The sequence below is a fragment of the Prenolepis imparis genome, unplaced genomic scaffold (assembly GCF_030444845.1).
Source record: "Prenolepis imparis isolate NDT839.2.m4 unplaced genomic scaffold, iyPreImpa1.0 SCAF_13, whole genome shotgun sequence".
NCBI lineage: Eukaryota > Metazoa > Arthropoda > Insecta > Hymenoptera > Formicidae > Prenolepis > Prenolepis imparis.
Genome location: NW_028141171.1, coordinates 12,427,749 through 12,448,647, shown reverse-complemented (window position 1 = coordinate 12,448,647; position 20,899 = coordinate 12,427,749). Strand labels below are relative to the sequence as shown.

At 29.2% G+C, this 20,899-nt stretch overlaps 3 protein-coding genes across 10 annotated transcripts; 2 read left to right on the top strand and 1 right to left on the bottom strand.

Moving 5' to 3' along the window:
- Window positions 1-534: 534 nt before the first annotated feature.
- Window positions 535-14,899, bottom strand: LOC145944595 (post-GPI attachment to proteins factor 6). Of its 6 annotated transcripts, none has more exons than XM_083053019.1 (13): window positions 14,760-14,899; window positions 9,371-9,542; window positions 8,400-8,613; window positions 7,219-7,346; window positions 6,410-6,693; window positions 5,872-6,137; window positions 5,437-5,565; window positions 4,634-4,839; window positions 3,546-3,703; window positions 3,051-3,283; window positions 2,199-2,393; window positions 1,764-1,898; window positions 535-1,282 (listed from the first exon to the last, which is right to left on the bottom strand). In XM_083053019.1, the coding sequence occupies exons 2-13, from the start codon at window positions 9,406-9,408 to the stop codon at window positions 1,082-1,084; spliced, it is 2,187 nt and encodes a 728-aa protein (XP_082909145.1). In that variant the 5' UTR covers window positions 9,409-9,542; window positions 14,760-14,899; the 3' UTR covers window positions 535-1,081. The 6 variants fall into 6 exon arrangements, with proteins under 6 accessions (XP_082909145.1, XP_082909142.1, XP_082909139.1 ...); XM_083053016.1 differs by lacking the exon at window positions 14,760-14,899 and adding an exon at window positions 11,304-11,472; XM_083053013.1 differs by lacking the exon at window positions 14,760-14,899 and adding an exon at window positions 10,088-10,323.
- On the top strand, window positions 12,123-13,990 carry Crim (QVR superfamily protein crim). Its single transcript, XM_083053028.1, has 3 exons — window positions 12,123-12,288; window positions 12,374-12,508; window positions 12,652-13,990. The coding sequence occupies exons 1-3, from the start codon at window positions 12,240-12,242 to the stop codon at window positions 12,930-12,932; spliced, it is 465 nt and encodes a 154-aa protein (XP_082909154.1). The 5' UTR covers window positions 12,123-12,239; the 3' UTR covers window positions 12,933-13,990.
- On the top strand, window positions 14,808-19,950 carry Papss (3'-phosphoadenosine 5'-phosphosulfate synthase). Of its 3 annotated transcripts, XM_083053022.1 has the most exons (7): window positions 14,976-15,484; window positions 15,763-16,566; window positions 16,713-17,147; window positions 17,305-17,514; window positions 17,813-18,095; window positions 18,757-18,881; window positions 18,975-19,950. In XM_083053022.1, the coding sequence occupies exons 1-6, from the start codon at window positions 15,353-15,355 to the stop codon at window positions 18,852-18,854; spliced, it is 1,962 nt and encodes a 653-aa protein (XP_082909148.1). In that variant the 5' UTR covers window positions 14,976-15,352; the 3' UTR covers window positions 18,855-18,881; window positions 18,975-19,950. The 3 variants fall into 3 exon arrangements, with proteins under 3 accessions (XP_082909149.1, XP_082909148.1, XP_082909147.1); XM_083053023.1 differs by lacking the exon at window positions 14,976-15,484 and adding an exon at window positions 14,808-14,949 and having other exon boundaries at window positions 18,757-19,949; XM_083053021.1 differs by having other exon boundaries at window positions 18,757-19,950.
- Window positions 19,951-20,899: the final 949 nt, after the last annotated feature.

The window sequence follows — 20,899 nt, the reverse complement described above, 5'->3', positions numbered from 1 at the left end:
GAGATAAATCAAAAAAATATTAAATATATAATTTCAATAGTTCCGCAAATATTTTCTGAGAATAATAATAAACTATATATAAGTAAAATAAATATTCTTTTCGTGTATATTTGTGAAGTTTGAAGAACTTTAATAAAATTATATGCGCATCTTTAAAAATATATTGATTTTAAAGAAAATTCGAAATATTTAAAAAACCACACGTTTTCATATCTTGAAAAGTAACTTAATCACTGAAAATTTAAAAAAATAAAAAACAAAATTAATAAAAATCCGTAAAATCTTTTATCAACATATTCTTGATAAAAAAAAACAATGTAAAATCTATTCTCAAAATCAATTTTTCACAAGTAAAAATATATTATGCAAATAAAAATTTTTTATATAAAATTATCAAATATTTTCCTACACAATTCTATAATTTCTTTTATATAATATTCTACATATATTGTTATCTTATAAAGATTAAAAATGGTAAAAGAAATTCATTCGAAATTCGGATTGAAATTTCTTTGAAGGTATATAATACATACTGATAAAGTCTAATTATACACACACACACACACACACACACACACACAAGGTCATAATGTTTCTTGATTACAAACATAGAACGAGCAAGAAGATAAAATTGAATTGAATCAGGCATTGAAAGCGAAGACATTGAATGAACCGATTAAGTTGGTATTGAGCATATAATTTTTTTTACAACATGAATATTTACCGAGTAAAGTTCTTTTGACTTCTACTTAAATGTTATTGTGATAGAGACTAGAGACTAATAAATGATATTCGTCGATTGTGTGATTGACAGCATTTTACATGTTTCAAAACATACGTAGGTTTATTGTTATATGTTCTTTAATATTAACAAATTGAAATATAAAAATAAAAACATTATATAGAGAATTCCTAATAACTTGTACAAATTGAAGATTTTATCAGATTTAACTAGATCTTTCGCCGTTTATATGTAATATATATTTTATTTCTATAAATATACGAAAACGAGAGAGCGAGAGAGAGAAATTTATAAAACTAAATTTATTAACAATACTCTATATCAATATAAATATAATTTTTAATTTGACAGAATTGTTTGATTCTCCTGATCGATTATTGTAAATGTAGGGACTTCGTAAGATTCTTTGTAACTGCATGATGACTCGCCATCGTTATTAAAAAAAATATTTCTCGACGATCTAGTTTGTTTCGATCTTGCTGGCGGCAGCAAAAATATTAATGACATCGCCATGATAATATGCCATACACTATGAACATACTGCAACAAAATATATAAAAAGTGAAAATTTATTGCTCTTTCAAATATCGAAAAATATCTATAGTTGACTATTTCTATCTATGCAATTCCTTGACGATATGACATTTCTTCGTCTAAATGTGTAATAAAATTATAGCTATGTGTGTGTGTATCATTTAAAAATTGTTGTTTTTTTTAATTTTTTGTTATTAAAAGTTCTTTAAATAACAAATAATTTATTTTTACATATAGGAGAAAAAACATGACACTTTTTATTCATAATAATCTATTCAAATTAGTCGAAAAATAAAGATTGTATAATGTATAAAGTCCCATATGTGTCCCATGTCTGAGCAGATTATATGCATATATATCCTAAAATTATTATAAAATTCTGAATAGATTACAAAATTGACTAGAGAAAATAATGTGTAAAATCTATATACGCGCGCGCTTTTGTGTATGTGTATTTGTTTGTATGTGGACGCAAACAGGAACATACTTGATAGTTTTCCTCCGTTTCGATGAAAGAATAAAGTAATAATCCTGCAATAGCAAAGAGCAAACCTACTAGTATCATTCGGCTCGGTTTCTTGCACTTTTTAGATTTGACAATGCGATAGATACATGTAAAAATCTAGAACAGAGAATATCCCAATCTTTCATCAATATGTGATGGAATATTTTTTAAATATTGCTGAAAATATTTAGTCAATTATATTATTTCTACGTACAATTATTCTTTAGCATTTCATATTATAGCATACATAACGTTTTTACTACCTATATATGTAATTAATTTCGTTTTAATTTGATGCCTGTATTTAACATTATGATAGAGATAAGATAAAATTATTATATATAAAATAATTAAAAATGAACAAAATCGTACAACATAACACATTCTATCTTTTACATATATATATAATAGATTTACCGGTATAATAATACCCATCGACAATGGTGTCAAAATGCTGATCAGACACATCCTGTCAACTTGCACTGCAAAAGTGATAACAAATACTCCTGTCATATGGCACAATGGTACAAAATCAATCGGTAATTCTGCCATTGCTACTAACGTAACCCAGAACGCCAAAATACTCGAGAAAAAATCATTATATTGCAAAACCTGTATCAAATATAAAAATATTATATTTTGTAAAGTGTGTGTGTGTGTGTGTGTATGTGTATAAAAGAGAGAGAGAGAGAGGGGAGAAAAAGAAAGTAAAGGATAGAGATGGAGAGGCAGATACTTCTATTAATAATTTTAATAAAAATTTTGATTAAAATGGTATTAAATTTGTTTTTTGTTTTTTTTTTTATAAATTGAATTAAATTTATTAAATTTATATTAATTTCTTTATTATTATTATTATTTATCATTAATCATAATGAAACTGTTTCATTTCAATTTGATAAAATCAATTTAATATTATAGAATTTGCATCTTTTTAAAAAAACAGAATGTAACGGATAATGTATTAGATGATTGCAAAAGTTCGTGCCCGATTTGCATAGATGGTGGTAATAACTTCAAATCGGGCACGAACTTTTGCAATCATCCAATATAAATTCGATATTTAATATGTAATATATATAACTTTTAAATGCTAGGATGGATCATTCGACGACTCATAAATGATTGACTTGGAAATTTTAATACAAAGTAATAATCTAGGAAGAAACCAGCAAGATATATTCCAAGGCCTTTGGTTTAGGACTGAAAAATCGATTTCTTAATTTTGAAAGATTAGAAATAAACAAACTAGTTCAATGTGACACATACTTCATACTTGGCGATGCAGAATTGTTCACCATTTTGATCACAGGCATGATAAAGCGACGAGAAGAGCATGGTGACCAAGTACACTAGCCCTTCTGCATAAAGTTTCCGTTTTATAGTTACATATATAGCTGGTATAAAAAAAACATTGCTCGAAACGAGCAACGTGGCACTCGTGAAAAAAAAAGTAGGAGTGATAGTACTCGAAATGTTAGTGCAATCCCATCCCGTGTAACCTGAATAATTAAAATATTATAACTTGAAGTCAATTTTGATGATTCCATGCATGTATTTTATTTTGTGTTAATCTGAGAAGAATAATATTTTATTCTAAAAACAAAATATTTAAACTAGAATTTCTAATGCAAGTTATATATACAATATTGTATACAAAATAGGATACATGTATAAAAAAATGATTTCAATTTTTTTTAGATTAATCACAAAATTATTGTATATAAATAAAAATTATTAAAACAATTGTTTTGCTAATATTACCTTTAAAACAATTGCATATTGCATAATGAAGAACGTTCTTTTGAATTTCTTGGCAAACGCCATGATTACCGCAAGGACTTTGGTCAGAGAGTACACACTTTTTGATACGTATATTCATTGATATGGAAATCTTCCCATATTGGCAGTGTACAGGTTCGCTATATATTGGACATTTTATTATATTGTGATAAAACTGATAAACGCTGGAGTATCGAATTAATTGACCAAACTCGTATTAATTTTCCTCATCTCAAATTTGACGTACACCACTACTCCCCATCATTCTTTACATAATTTTTACAATTTTATGACAATTAACCTTTCTTTTAATCATATAATATTATAAAACGTTAAATTAAAACTTTGCTAACATCCTTACAACTTTGAATTGTCTGAAAAATATAAACCTGTTGACAATTCTAAAGTTCAGTTTCCAAAAAATTCTTTATTTTTAATTATTTATAATTTGTATTCTATATTCTACTGCCGTGCCATGACAATTTGAATAAAGGAAAAAGCAACTTAAAGTAAATCAAAGAAAATAGAAAAACACATAGAAAGAAGAAAATAATAAAAAATAAATATTTAAACAAACAAGATTTATACATGTAAATTCTTTTCATCTTTATATATTCTATATATATATATATATATATATATATATATATATATATTTAAACTTTTCATATTTATAATCAAAATATAAAAATAATTTTTTCTACTAAAAAACCATGAAAAATTTAGGAAATGTTATTATAAGCATAAACTATACAAGTATATTTTTCTCTATAGGATATAAAATAAACTTGCTGATTAGACTATATTAAGAGAAACATTAAAATTTCATGCTCCACATTTATATCAAAGCATCTCTTAATATATGTATAGAATTCAATGTAAATATTTGTTACATAACTATATGATTATATATAAAATAAAATAGCGAGTAAAAGATAAAAAATTTTTGTTTTATGCATGCTATTGGAAGAAAATGGAAATTAAGAAGCAATTTTAAAGAGACAACTCAGTCTCAATAATTTCGCAGAATAAAGGAGATCTAATTGTATATACAAGAGTTCGATGCTTACCCATTCCTGTTATAACATGTTGCATAGATAATAATATACCATGTGTCTGGTTGTGGATATAATATTAACAAATTTGTCTTGTGCTTGTGTAACGATGACAGGTTCATTGATAAAGTTCCATTTTCACAAGAATGGAACTTTTCTAATTTAGGTATACGACCTCTTTGAATGCACAATGTTACCAAAACCGATTGTGCTGATGGTAGCTAAAAAATTAAAGAAATATACGCAATAATATTAATATATATATAATATTAATTCTAGTACAGAGAAGGGGGGGGGTCATTATTACTTCCGGATTTCTTATTGCTTATTGCACCTCTCTCCTCTTGCGCCGCTATTCCACTATTTCACATTTGTGTAATTATATACATGACTATGCGCATCGAATGAAAGAATAAAAGACAGAAAATATTATCTAGCATCATATTTTCTTTTCTTTCTTTCACACATTTTGTTATTTTGTTATTTCGTCATATAGCAAATAATAAATACGAATAATGAGCAGTAAATATAATGAATGACGCAAAAGGAGAGAATTCAGACTAGAGAAAATATTTGGTGAGTTTAAGATTAAAAGACTTTTGCAGGACAATTATGTAATTGCATAAAAAGCTTAAAAGTGAGAAAAAGTTTTTAAAACAATCTCTAGTATTTTAAAATATAAAAAACAATATATAAAATACATAAAATAAATATTAAAACACATAATAATGTAAAACACAAGAAACTTCTAATAAAGAAAGAAATTTAAAAATAAAACCTACAGATATATATATATATATATATATAATATTATTTACCTTTTCTAATTCTAAATGTACATCGATATCAAGTGTGCCACCGATATCGATTAATGGCAAAATTTCAAATTGTGTCAGTATCGGAACCGAGTCGGTTAGTATTAATTGCGAACTTAACCATTCTTTTGTCTGAAAAATAAATATAAATATAAATATTAATATTATATAACAGTAGTTTAAGAATTTTCCTATATTTATTCCAACGACATGATTCTTTTATAGTCTATATAATCTACATAAAGAACATTCATCTTGTACATTTTAATTTATTAATCATTTATTAATAATTTACAATATTTTTTTTCGTAATAAAGTATCGAGACACTGTAAATCGATAAATTTAGTATCATAAAAAATCTTGATGAATTTTGAAATCTTATCAAATAATGATTATTTTTTATAATTGTCGTTATTATATATTTTGGAAAATAATACCTGCAAGAGATAAACGGTTGAAAATGTCTCTGCGTGTTTCACACGCACCAATTGATATCTTTGCATACATTCATTATCAGTTTCATATTCTTCGTTTTTTTGATAAAACTTACTTTTATTGTAAAATCTAGTAGCATTGTTTTCTTTATAAGACCATTCGTAGTTTGATACATCTTTGGTATTTGATCCCGTTACGGAATTAAAGCTTAAAAAATTATCGATATATTTTCTTGTAAATGATATATCTGTTGATCTGATTGGGCATCCTGAAATTATTTATTTCATTATATATAGATGAGCAAGATAATCCACACTAGTATATAATATATAAATTATATAAAATAAAATAGCGATATAATTGCTAATTAATTACAGCAACTTTTTATTCTAAACTCTTCATATTAAATTAATCTCTACTATGAATTAACTGTTTTTCTCTAAACTGAATTTCTGCTTTTGTGTTGTCTTCTATGCATAATTATTAATAAGTGTATTTCACAAATAACTATATGAAAATATGGACATAAAATATGCATACCTAATATATCAACCTTGACACTGAACTCGATAACGCTTCTCGAAACGACTAATAAATAGTAATAACTATCTTCGTAAGGAGAAGATTCTGTGATGATATGACTAGCATTTGTAGTCAGATATGTGAATTTCATGGGATAAAGATGGTTAAATATTGGCAAAGCACGTCCTTTTAAAGATATAGCCTCGATACAAGGTTCATGAACATCTTGAACATTATGTAACAAGAAATTGCAATTCCAAACTGACAAACGAAAACTCCATACTCCAGATGGAATATATATTCTAAATAGAAAAAATGATTGACACATGAATCACGTTAAATCAAATTGAATCAAATAATATATATGTATACATGTGACAAATAAGCATTACACACACACACAATCATTTTTTCTTTTTATCTGGAAAAAGAAAGAAATAGAAAGTAATAAATATAATGAATAATAAATATTATAATATAAATTTAAATAATAAATTATATTAATTATAATGAATTATGATAAATTATATTATACACTGATCAAGTCTGATAAATTCACCATGTTTTTTTTCGAAAACGGTTAGAGATAAAAAAAGACATGCGTTATCAAAATTATAGGATAAGAAGGGACACACGTATCATGGTGTCCTTGCGAATAACCGTTTTCGAGAAAATAATATGGTCAACTTTTTTTATCAGACTCACTTTGTATAATTATATATATATATATATATATATATATATATATATATTTGTGTGTGTGTGTTATTAGTTATTACATGTCGTTGAATACTTTGCTTTCTCACGAATAATGACAATCTTCTTACTTGTAATATGTTGTCCTTGTACTTGTTTGCAATATCATTTGACAACCGATGCAAATATTCTTGATATTATCTATTTGTGACCATAGTGCTACTGTACCTATGCTGTATCGACATTTGTGTCCAAGTCCCTGAAATATACAAGGGTCGAGAAAAATAAAATGAATCACACATATAGAGCGATTAAGGAAAATATTACAAATTACGTTGATTTCAAAAACTCTAATTGTTGAGAATCTAATTTACATTTATTAATTTTTTAATTAATTTGTTACATATTATACATGTACATATATACATATATTTATGTTTGTATGTGTGTATTACTATCCAGTTATTATCGAATTCTAGTTGAATTTTTATATCCTTCTCTTTTTGAGAATTTTCTGATATTTTCCCCAACTACACATTTTTTAGCGACTAATTTCTCCTCTATGCTGTTTTTCATATTACAAGAAAATTCAAATAACTTTGGCAGTAGAACGAGCCAAAAATTTCTAAAAAGTTATCCAGCATTTTCGTCATTAATGAGATCCAATTTCCGTATACTTTTTTTTTCTTTTTTTTATAAGAGAGAACGCTTCCAACTCGCGCAAAGAGTTAAATCACATGGCGCGTTAGAAAAATGTTTAAAAAATGTTATCAAATCATTTATTATTTGCTTCTTTTGTGTGCCATAAGCCTGCTTACACTTATGCTCAAGCATGTCGGATTAGCAAGTGCAGCTGCGCCATTACATGTTCTGCCCTATTAAACTACCTATTAAATGAAGATAGCACGACATTAATGTTGGGGAAAATACACGAGTAAAAGAAATACAGAAAAAAATAATAAAAATACGATTGAAAAAAATAATCAAATGATTTGAAGGAAGCTTATTTGGATTTTACATATAATTTGTAGATTTCAATAGATTTGATTTATACTCGTTATGTCTATGGCGAGCGATTAAAAAGAATATGAGGAGATAGAGGAGCTGCTCAGTTCCAATAAGAGTAAAGAATACAAAAGCTCAATTATATATTTTGTACATTGTCATGTGTAATCTTCTTAATATATAAGAGTTTCGATAGAAATTATTATTATTCGACGAGTCTCTTGTATGAAAATAATATTTATAACAATGATAATATTAGTTGCAATTATCTACATCAAAAAGTACTTGAAAAGATAAAATCATGTACCTGTTGTTGTATTCTCTCATCCCAATAAGACATATAAGCTGCCACGAACCAATCCCCTGATTGTGGTCCATAAATCGGAATAATGGTTGCGTTCTTTGATCGATACGTTGTAGTAGTAGTGACTATGATACTATCATCCTGTTTGTTGTATATACTTGATAGGAATATTCCATTATTTGTGGTTATTATTGGATAACTACCGACTTTCAAATGTCTGAAAGTTGTAATTAGATATCTCTGAGTGTATCTTTTTTTTCTCTCTTAGAATAATTTATTCTAATTAATTTATTATTATTCTTTTAATTACAATTCTCTAATAATAATTTATTCCAATCATCAATTTACTCTATATTTACTATCCGACTAGAGAAATTTATATACTAAATTCAATTAATATCTTTTATTTTTTCAGCTATTATTTCTTCCCGATTACAATCTTCTAGTAAAATAATTTTGTCTACAAACTAGAAAATAATTATAATTATTTTATATTCTAGAAACACATATATATTTATAAACCAATTGTATTTTATTAGAGTTATATTTATTTTAAAATGTATAAATTTAAGTTGATATAAATTTTGATTAATAAATTATAGAGAATGTTTAAAGCTATTATATAAATAAGTAATAAAGCTAAATAATTTTTACCAATTAATTTACCAAAAGTGATACCAAAGAAATATAGAGAATTTATATTAGCATATTCTGTAAATTGTTAAAACTAATTAAAATTTATAATGCAAGCTACATGTCTTTTATGCATATTAATATGTGTGTTGTGTGTATACACACACAGACACATACATACATACATACATACACATAATATACTATAAAGCAAAACTTTAATAAAATGACAATTTTCCAAAAAATTTGTTTGATAAAAAAAAAGCATTTACATGCAAATATTTAGTGCAAAAATTATATTAGACTAGTTTTAAATAAAAATTATTTAAAAAATTATTTACATATAAACTTTCCGTGGTTGACATGTGGGATCATCCATAAATGCGGCAAAATGCCATGTAGCTCGAAACACATCTTTTGGTATAGTATAATGAAATATTGCCACATCGGAATAGCTCTTAAATGAATGAAGCTGATCTTCCTGACTCGCTTGTGGTATTGTACAGTGATTCGCTAAAAATAAAAACCATTATTAGATTCATCGATATATTCAAATGTTTGCATTTAAATACTTTATAATTTTTTTGTTCTTGCTCTTATATACTTGTAATTATTATTACGATTTAAATATAAATGAGCAAAATTTTATTATTACTTCTATATCATCATATTATTGTAATTATATGAAAAAATTTAATTATTTTATTAATATATATATATATATATATATATAATTTATTACAATAACCGGCGTGTTAACAATTATATTAATACAAATATTATTGTTATCTTACTACTCTGTGATATCGTTATAATTTAAATTGATATTAATGAAAACGCGTTTCATTCTAACCTAACTTAACTTTTAATTATAATTTCCCAAAAATAAGATCTTATATTATATACAGATTATTTCTTATTTTTCATAATTCAGTCGAATAATTTTTTGTTAAATAACTTTATAATACATCTGAATAGAATATTTTGCAAAATGTCAAATAAATCAATAAGATTTACGCGACACAGACTAATATACTGTATACAGAAAATAAACGTACTTGGAAAAAGAATGAACAAAACATTCAAAAAGACAGAAAAGCGGCAAGACATCGAAAATTGTATTTCGAGAAACATTGAAAAACATGTTCAAGGTCATAACACTACAATGTATATCATTTGTAAAAAAAATAAACAAATGAGATATTATATATTTATCAGTTAGACTGCATAAAAACTGCGTACTATACTTTCTGCACATAAAACAGATAATAAATAAACTTTCAATATTACAAGAGAAAAAATAAAAGTAAAAAATTGAAAAAAAATGCAGAAGAAAAATTTACTTTTCCTCTGTTTCTTCGATTGTTTAAAGCCGGGTCTACATTGGTCGTAGAATCGTAGATCGTAAGAAATTTGACCAACCATAGTCCCCAGTTGATTATTTTTGAAATAATCGACTGTGGTTGGTCAATTTTCTTACGATCTACGATTCTACGATCAATGTAGACCCGGCTAAAGCCTAGTCTACAATAGAGTCGTAAGGTCGTAAACGTAAGAAATTGACCAATCACAGTCGATTATTCTCCTCGAATTCAACTGTGATTGGTCAATTTCTTACGTTAACGACCTTACGACTCTATTGAAGACTAGGCTTAAAGCCCGTATCAGACTATCGACTGCGAAGGCCGACCCAGTCAGTCGGCGACTCGCTGTGATTGGCCAGATGTGAGTCGGCAGTCGCGATCGGCACTTCGGCAGTCGGGTCGGCCTTCGCAACTTTTCACGCAAAGCGAGGTTAAACCCAAACCTCGCTCGCGTGGAAAGTTGCAAACCCATGTGGAACCTCGCTTCGCGTGGAAAAGTACATGCGTGGATTCAGTGAGTTCCGCCCCCCTGCGGGGGGCTCCACTTCCGGAAGATATAACCTACCCCAAACCTATTTTAATTTTAAATTGGAAATAGGGTTTGGGTTAGGTTATATCTTCCGGAAGTGGAGCCCCCCGCAGGGGGGCGGAACCCACTGAATCTACGCATGTATTTTTCCACGCGAAGCGAGGTTCCACATGGAGTACGTTTACACGGTACCCTTAATCAGGTTTAATAACACCCGTAGTTGTAAAACTGGCCAATCACAGCCATTTCCCTGAAGAATGGAACGGCTGTGATTGGCCAGTCTTACAACTACGGATGTTATTAAACCCGATTAAGGGTGCCGTGTAAACGTACTCATTGATTTGCAACTTTTCACGCAAAGCGAGGTTCTGATTTCCTTACCTCACAACTCACAACTACCACTTTAAACACTTCGTAACTTTTTCCCTAATTGGGAGCGACACTTTTACTTTACAGATTCTTGTTCTACGCACAAAAATACACAATATTGCTAAGTTTGAACAAAATCGAAGAGGACGGAGCTCTCCTTCAGTTTTATATGAACTTGTTTCTTTTATTTGAAACACCATACTCATGAAGAATAGAGATAAGGAGGCCGAACTAGCATTGAGGAATTATCGAAATGTGCGACCAAATGTCGAGCCTAATTGTAGTTTATTAATGCTCCGCAAGGTTGCGCTTTTGCCTCACGGGACTCACACGTACACGGTGGACTTTTGTGTTAGTCATTCTCTATCCTTCTTGCTCTACATCCTGCAATCTCTCCTCTCTCTCAAACTAACGAGCATCTTGTGATTGCAATGCCATCTATAGGTACCTATAGGTACTACTATCGGGCCTCGGTTTTGGTCGCACATCCCAAACACATAGTTCGGCCTCCTTATCTCTATTCTTCATGACCATACTTTAGAAATAAAATTTTGCGCCATGGCTACTTCCGGTTTTTGCTGAAAAATGTCGGCACCAATCAAAATTGGATTCCTTAGGGTGCCGTCACATGGGACGTAACTTGCGTAAGCGTAACCAGCGGATCGCCAATCACCGAGTTATTCCGATAGAGCCCTTTGTCGAGCTCTATCGGAATAACTCGGTGATTGGCGATCCGCTGGTTACGCTTACGCAAGTTACGCCCCATGTGACGGCACCCTTATTTTGCGACTCTTATTAGAGGGTCTCTAGATATCGGCAGTTAATGCCATCTATATATTTGATATGTCTATGGTGCACACAATACGGGCTTGTCATATATATTTCATTTATAAACAAGACATTGTATAAAATATAAAATTGTGTAAATTTCTTATTAACGCACTCATAATGAGAAAAGTTCTCTTCACAATTTTTCTTTTGATTTTGGCAGGTCAAGGTGCGGTATATTTTACCTTATAAAAGGGCGTGGCTATCATTTTAGATTTCTTCATTGATTTGAAATAATAAAATTTTAATTGCAGGCGATAGCTTGTACTGTTATAGATGTAACAGTAACCATCCTGGATGTGGAACACCTTTAAATTGGTTATGGTATTGGGGCGAAACTTGTCCAGAATACGATGACAAATGTGTGAAGATAATTGAACGGAAAGGAGGTAACTATTAATGTTATTTACACAATAATATTTATTGGTTTTTATAATCTTGAGTATATATGAAATATACAAATATATACACACACACATATATATATATATATATATATATATATATACATATTTAATTGCGAATCTTTCAGCCGAGACAATCATTACACGTGAATGCCTAAGCTCTGTACGTAGCTTTAGAACAGATATTCCTGCGGATCATTACGAAGGTTGCAGACCTGCCGCTAAAGACGTACGATTAGGTCATTATGTTAATAATAGTATTCATCAATTAGATATTCACCGTGATTATTATGATGAAGTTACTTGGTGTTTCTGTTACTTTGATCATAGATGTAACAGTGCAGAGACTACAACTGTTTCAATATTGCTTGTAACTTTAATAATTGCTATGGAATATTTCATATTTTGAGATTATTGTGCAATATCTTGCAAAATGACTTTTGAGAGGACTTTAAAAAAATCTTACAGAAGAATTTATAGGATACTTATCTGTCATATTGTATGACAATTATAAAGATATTCTCTCTCTCTTTATTAATTTGGATGTAAAAATTTTTAAATATTGAGGTGATAAACTTTTCAAATGGAAAGCAACTGATAATAAATAAGTACTAAAAAGTTAACAAATGATAATAGCTAAAGTTTATATAGTTAGGTACGATACAAAGATGATACAATGTAATAATAAAAGCACACACACACACACACACACACGGTGTCATCTTTTTTTCAATATTACCATTAAAAATTACACATACAATGACAGTATAGATTTATTTTTACTAATTTATATTTAAATACTTAATTATATATTTAATTATATATTAATTATATATAAATTAAAGTTTTATAATTTCTGTATAAAAATATAATATTGATGATACATATGAGAAATTAAGCTATCATATTTTGTTTACATATTACAACAGTTTTATTGAGTTTTTGTAAGTTTTCATAAGGTTTGTTGAATACATTCAATTCAATTGCTTGCTTTACTATTTATTAATAGTTGTTCTTAATAATAATATATATAATTTTTGTATGATATTTTGTACGATATTAGAAAAAAAGGTGGCACAATCTTTATCCAATATTATGTATAATCTCGCATTGTATCTGTATGTACAAACTTTAGTTTTATTATTATGAAATTTATTAACTTGCCATTTTTGCATAAAACACACACTGCCTAACATATATAGATAATAACTTTGAAATAATTTGCAGCAGATTGTTTAGGAATTGAGATAATTTGAAAGAAGATAAAATTTCTAATATGATACACACACACACACACATATAAAATACAGCTTGACATTTTAATTAGAAAAAAAGTATATATATATATATATATATATATATATATAAAAGTATATAAATTTATGTTAATATATGCATATAATGAATACTCTTTATAAAATAAAATTGTAACATATCGCACAGCCGTCCATTAATATAATATAAATAAAGAAAAAATTCAATATATTTATTATATATATTATATATATCTCTCTATTTTATTTTTAACATTTTCAAATAACTTTATTATATTGTAATCTATTTTATATTGGACATGTAGAAATGTATAATATTATAATAAAAAATGTTTTAATAGATACATATTTTTTGCTTCAAATACAGTGCCGAAATCTCAATCCTACTTCCTTTTGCTCTGTGACATTACTGTGACACGCGCTTTGCGCCGCTCTCCTCTGCCCTGTCCATGAAGAATAGAGATAAGGAGGCCGAACTATGTGTTTGGGATGTGCGACCAAAACCGAGGCCCGATAGTAGTACCTATAGGTACCTATAGATGGCATTGCAATCACAAGATGCTCGTTAGTTTGAGAGAGAGGAGAGATTGCAGGATGTAGAGCAAGAAGGATAGAGAATGACTAAGGGTGCCGTCACATGGGGCGTAACTTGCGTAAGCGTAACCAGCGGATCGCCAATCACCGAGTTATTCCGATAGAGCCCTTCATCGAGCTCTATCGGAATAACTCGGTGATTGGCGATCCGCTGGTTACGCTTACGCAAGTTACGCCCCATGTGACGGCACCCTAACACAAAAGTCCACCGTGTACGTGTGAGTCCCGTGAAGCAAAAGCGCAACCTTGCGGAGCATTAATAAACTACAATTAGGCTCGACATTTGGTCGCACATTTCGATAATTCCTCAATGCTAGTTCGGCCTCCTTATCTCTATTCTTCATGGCCCTGCCACAATATGTACTCACCCGTGGTTTAGTGTAGTTTAGTAAGCCATCGTCGATCGACGAGGGAGCGTCTGAGCCTGAGCTCTGAGCATCATTCAGTATTACTTGTGATCGCGCTCTACGCGAGTGCCACGTACATACATAATACTCGACTGCAGTCATGTCACTGAGCAATGAAGATGCTTCGCCACCGCCAAATAAAAAATTAATGGTACGTGTTTCGTGCAATTTCGCCTCTACCGCTGTATAATAAAAATGTCATTGCTTAATTCTTCCGCACGATTTATCCTGATTTGTTTTTTATTCGGTTTCTCTATAAATGACGATTGACTACTATGTAGTTACATGGCAAATGTGTAGTGAGGTAATAAAATGCAAAAGGTGAAGTTTTAGTTTACAGAGAAACAGCTAATTGAGAATAGGGAGATTAGGAATAATGAGAAAGAGAATAGAGGAATTTTATTGTATTTATCGATCTTATATTGGATCTATCGATCCATCTATTTGTATCAATTCGCAATGACTTTTAAATCTGTTTCTCTTGAGTTGTGTTGCATATAAAATCAATAATATTTAGAAAGTTTTAGTTCGGAACGTTCTTGAAAGCTATATATATGTGTGCGTGCGTGCGTGCGTGCGTGCGTGCGTGCGTGCGTGCGCGCGCGTGTGTGTGTGTGTGGTGTAAATTTGTAAAATCAAGTTTTGTATCTTGTATCATGTGTCGAGGCAATGATTCTTTTATAAAAGTATGCTAATTTTTTTGCAAAAGTTTTACGATTTTTTTAAATTACAAAAAATGGTGAAAATGTAAAAGAAGTTGAAAAATCTTTTATTCACATAGAATTTTTTATATATAAAGAATTTTTTTTTTAATTCTCAAAATATTTCCAAATCTTAAAAAACTAAAAGTTGTTCAAATTTTCAAAATTATTTAATCGTCCACACACACACACACACACACACACACACACATGTTAAAAAAATTAACTGACTGAAATAATAAGAGTTTAAAAAATTGTTTTAGACTTGTGCAAACGTATCGGAACAGGTGCATCATGTATCCAGAGCAAAACGGGGACAAGCAATCGGCAGTATTCGAGGCTTTCGAGGTTGCACAGTATGGCTAACTGGACTCTCGGGTGCTGGCAAGACCTCCATCTCATTCCAGGTAGAGGCTATTCTAGTGAACCACGGTATTCCAGCTTACAGCCTAGACGGCGATAATGTCAGAAGCGGTCTGAATTGCAACCTGACCTTCAGCAAACAAGATAGAAAGGAAAATATTAGAAGAGTAGCTGAAGTAGCGAAACTCTTCGCCGATAGTGGACAAATTTGTCTCTGCAGCTTTGTCTCACCTTTTGAACAAGATAGACAAATGGCAAGGCAAATTCATAGAGAAGCTGACTTGCCCTTCTTCGAGGTGTTCGTAGATACACCTTTGCAGGTTTGCGAAGCTCGTGATACCAAGGGTCTCTATAAAAAAGCCCGGCAAGGCACCATTAAAGGCTTCACTGGCATTGATCAAATGTACGAGAGGCCTACAAAACCTGATTTAGTTGTTAAGACCGAGGATTGCACTCCTGAAGAATCCGCTGCGACTGTAATTGAACTTTTAGAGAAGCATCGTATCATTCCACAGATTGAAAAATCCTCAAACCCGATTAAAGAACTATTCGTGCCGGATTCGAAATTGGCTTCCACGAAAATGGAAGCGGAAACTCTACAATGTGTGGAGATCGGTGATCTTGATGTACAGTGGCTACAGATTCTGGCAGAAGGATGGGCGACACCGTTAACTGGTTTCATGAGGGAACATCAATATCTTCAGGTACACACACTGCGATATATAATTATATCTCGTATATGCACAATCAGAACTCGGTGAATCAAGCGCGAGTTTGCTTAAGTGAATGAAGTAATTTTGTCTACAAACTTAATTATCAAATCAGGTATTATGATTTAACTCCATTCAAGGCTCAACATTTGCGATGTTTGCTCAAAGATGGCAAAGAAGTAAACCAATCGATTCCAATCGTTCTCGCGATAAACACGGTTGATAAGAATCGCTTGGAAGGTTCTGTCGCTGTAACTTTGAGACACAAAGGCAAAATTTTGGCAATTCTACGAAGACCAGAATTTTATTTTCATCGAAAAGAAGAGCGTTGTAGTTGGCAGTTTGGCACTAATAACTCGGGTCATCCATATATCAGGATGATTTACGATTCTGGCGACTGGCTGATGGGCGGCGATCTCGAAGTGCTGGAGAGAATTAGGTGGTACGATGGACTCGACAAATATAGACTAACGCCAAACGAGATTCGCGCCAAATGCCGAAAGATGAAGGCCGATGCCGTGTTTGCCTTTCAATTAAGAAATCCCATTCATAATGGACACGCGTTGCTTATGCAGGTATGTCGTGGAATTTCTAGCAAAATAACTTAAAGAAATTTTAATGTATATCCCCTCTCTCATGCTCTACATACTAACAAATCACACGCACATGTTGATACCATATATCAAAATATTTCAATCTTTAATCTAACGTTACTCTATTCACATTATGAAGGACACGAGGAGACGGTTGCTGGAAGAACGAGGTTTCAAAAATCCAGTGCTCTTACTTCACCCACTCGGTGGTTGGACGAAAGATGATGACGTGCCTCTATATACCAGAATTTTGCAACATGAAGCAATTTTAGACGAGGGTGTGCTAGATGCTAATTCTACACTGCTAGCTATCTTCCCCAGTCCAATGATGTATGCTGGACCGATTGAGGTGAAATCTAATACTAATAATAGGAGCTTTTACGTTTTATGAGTTTTAACGTTAGATTTATTAATTTTATTTTATTTTATCAAGTTTTATTATTGTTAACTTTAGTTTTTTTTCTCTTTTTTTTTTCTTTATCTTTTAAAACCTTGCTTCTAATTTTATATCTCTATAGTTTTATCATCTATTAGTTTTATTTCTTCAATTTTTGCTATACTCTCTCTTTAGCTTTGTGTACTTTACATCTTATATTTATTCATATCAGCTAAACTTTAAATAAACTCAGATTATTCTTATCTTTCAGGTGCAATGGCATGCAAAGTCGAGAATGAATGCTGGCGCTAACTTTTACATCGTAGGCAGAGATCCTGCAGGTATACCACATCCCAATAAAGATGCTACTCCTGATGGCAATTTGTACGATCCCAGTCATGGTGCCAGAGTGCTCTCTATGGCCCGAGGGCTTCATAATCTCGAAATAATCCCTTTCAGAGTAGCCGCCTACGACACGCAAAATGGCAAGATGGCATTCTACGAATCGGAACGAAAGCAAGATTTCGAGTTTATTTCAGGAACAAAAATGCGAGGTGCTGATCGCAAAATTCTATAATACAATTTTTAATATTATATGTAAAATAAAAGCAACATAAATATTAATAAATAAATAAATTAGCTAAAACAATATAGTATATAAAATTAATAGTAATATTAATAATAAAGAATGTACATAAAATAAAAGGAGAATCAAACATACATTAAAAACAAATAAAAAAGTAATATAAAATTTAAAAAAACACCAAAAGTAAAATTAAATATAGATTTTTCAAACACAATCATACATAAATGCATGTATACACATATGCATATATGTATACATGCATTTATGTATGATTGTGTGTGTGTATGCGCGCGCGTGAAAGTTGTATGTATGTAAATTTGATTCATTGTTTTATTTTATGCAAATAATAAACCTATATTATAACATTGTTGAATTTATATTATATTAAAAAAACTACTTTTACAACATTTTCCTAATAGACTAAAGTTAGATAAATTGCAATCTCATAAAGACACGAGCATACTTTTTTTTGTAAAAAATTTCATTGTAACGCGATATATAATACTTTAATCGTTTGAAGATGTTTATAAAATTAATGTTTCAAAAAATTAAAATTTTTTAAATTTATTATTTTATATGCAACAATGCAGTATTATAGTTTGATTAATTATTTTATATGTTATTCGCAGGATTAGCAAAAACAGGACAGAATCCCCCCAATGGTTTCATGGCACCTAAAGCGTGGCAAGTGCTTGTGCGATACTATCAAAGTCTAGACGAGAAATAAACTTGGACTTGCTAATGGATAACAAAAGTTAGATCATCAAACAATTTTAAATGAATTTTTATGATATTTTAAGTAAAGTGCATTTATAGCAATATTTAACATTAAAAATTTTTTAAATAGGATTATTTTTCCATCAAAGTTTTAAGGAAAAATTGATATTAAATTAGCTTTTCAAAGAAAGAATTTGCAGATCGAAAGAAGGTTGATCTGGAACACTCCTTGTGCAAGGAAGATTTAAAAACATTGTCAGTTTTTTTTTATATATAATTTATAAAATTGTGCACACATGTAAACATGTATATATAATACGTTTATTTGATTGAAGATTATCGGCATTGATAACATTCTTTTTTTTATTTGAATATATCACTATATATATATATATATATATATATATATATATAAAACTTGCATTACAATCAAAAATTAAATAAAAAATTACAAAATGTGAGGACAAAGAGAATATTTTGATTTTATTGGATTTTTGAAGAAACTTTATAGTGTAATAAATTAGTAGTAATTCGTGCGTTTGTACATTGTTTAATAACTAAATTTGTAAAATAATTATTTTCTCTTACTTTGGCAAGGAACACATTAACAAAAATGTGGTAAAATATAATTAATCTGTCTTTCCATCATATTTCATATCTATTTTTCTTATTTTATTTCATTTTAATAGTAATATAAGAAAAACAAATTCAGTAATTCTTTATCTAATAAGATATCTTTCTATGATATGTCAAAAATATCAAATACTAAATTTAAAGAAAAACAAGAAGTAACCGCGGGATCAATATGTATCTTTTAAAAAATTTTAATTTTTTAAGATTTGTAAATTTCTACATTTTTTCTGCTTCTCTCCATTCGTCCTACCCTTCTTTCCTCTTTCTGCGTACAGATATACATGTGCATACATACATATGCACATATATATAGTGTGTGTGTGTGTGTGTGTGTATTCCATTATTATTACAAATTGTTTAAGATATTTGCTTTTATACGCACACACATGTTTTATAAATTTTATTCTAGATTTTTTAGAATTTCATAAGCATTACAGCAATCAGATTAATGACTACATATATATAATATATGTATATATATATATAATTTCTGATTGTTGCAAAATGCTTATGAAATTCTAAAATATATATTCTAAATATAAAATTCTAATATATAATATAAAATAAAAGTAGTTGTTAATTTAAAATTTTTTAAAAATATTTCATCAAAATATTTAAGAAATTCTTGAATACAGTAACGAATTTTAAAATACAAAAGATGTAGAAAAGAAGTTTAAAATAATTTTAACTAACATTATCAGAGTATATATATATATATATATGTATACATATATATCTTGATCATTTTAATGTTATCCAGAAGGGCTGAAAGCAATATATATTGTATTTTATTATAAAAAATATTTTTCCAGTATTTTGCAATCTTTCTGTGCTGTATGAAAGATTCTTATATATCCTTACTAAAACGCATTGTATGGTGTGTGATTGTGTGTGTGTGTGTGTGTGATGTTTTTTATGTGTAAACTATAATTTTATTCTGTACAAATAAAAAGTACACAGTGACTGATATATATATTTTCTATACAAATATATAAAATAATAAAAAAATTAGTGTGTAACAAAATATGTAAATAAATACATTTTACAAAAAAATATTTATATAATATATATATCTATATATGGAGTACTCTACTTATATTATTTTATCTACGCCGTAATAATCACTACCCTTAATAAAGAAATTCTAAATATATTTGATAGTTTATGTAAAATTTATTCCAAATTAAAGTACAAAATATCTTGTGTAAGCTATTCAATCTTAAAATATTTTGTAATGTGCTTGCCGAAATCATTCGCTAAAATCTAAAATATAGGCGTAAAAAATTATTTGTTTATAAGAAACTGAAGGTGACTTTGAAAATTTTTAAAAACAAAAACTGATAAAAAGTATGCTACAATTATTTTAAGGGTCTTTTTGACTTTTTGAATCATATGTGAGACAAAAAAAATTGATCAGTCCAC

Coding starts and splice junctions, on each gene's coding strand:
- Crim (XM_083053028.1), top strand. CDS start 12,240: ATGAGAAAAGTTCTCTTCACAATTTTTCTTTTGATTTTGGCAGGTCAA. Junction 12,289..12,373: donor TTTGATTTTGGCAGGTCAAG/GTGCGGTATATT, acceptor TTTTAATTGCAG/GCGATAGCTTGTACTGTTAT. Junction 12,509..12,651: donor GATAATTGAACGGAAAGGAG/GTAACTATTAAT, acceptor CGAATCTTTCAG/CCGAGACAATCATTACACGT.
- Papss (XM_083053022.1), top strand. CDS start 15,353: ATGTGTGCGTGCGTGCGTGCGTGCGTGCGTGCGTGCGTGCGTGCGCGC. Junction 17,515..17,812: donor TGTATGCTGGACCGATTGAG/GTGAAATCTAAT, acceptor CTTATCTTTCAG/GTGCAATGGCATGCAAAGTC. Junction 18,096..18,756: donor TTCAGGAACAAAAATGCGAG/GTGCTGATCGCA, acceptor TGTTATTCGCAG/GATTAGCAAAAACAGGACAG.
- LOC145944595 (XM_083053013.1), bottom strand. CDS start 10,163: ATGTTTCTCGAAATACAATTTTCGATGTCTTGCCGCTTTTCTGTCTTT. Junction 5,566..5,871: donor CAACCGTTTATCTCTTGCAG/GTATTATTTTCC, acceptor TTTATTTTTCAG/ACAAAAGAATGGTTAAGTTC. Junction 1,283..1,763: donor AAACGGAGGAAAACTATCAA/GTATGTTCCTGT, acceptor ATTTTGTTGCAG/TATGTTCATAGTGTATGGCA.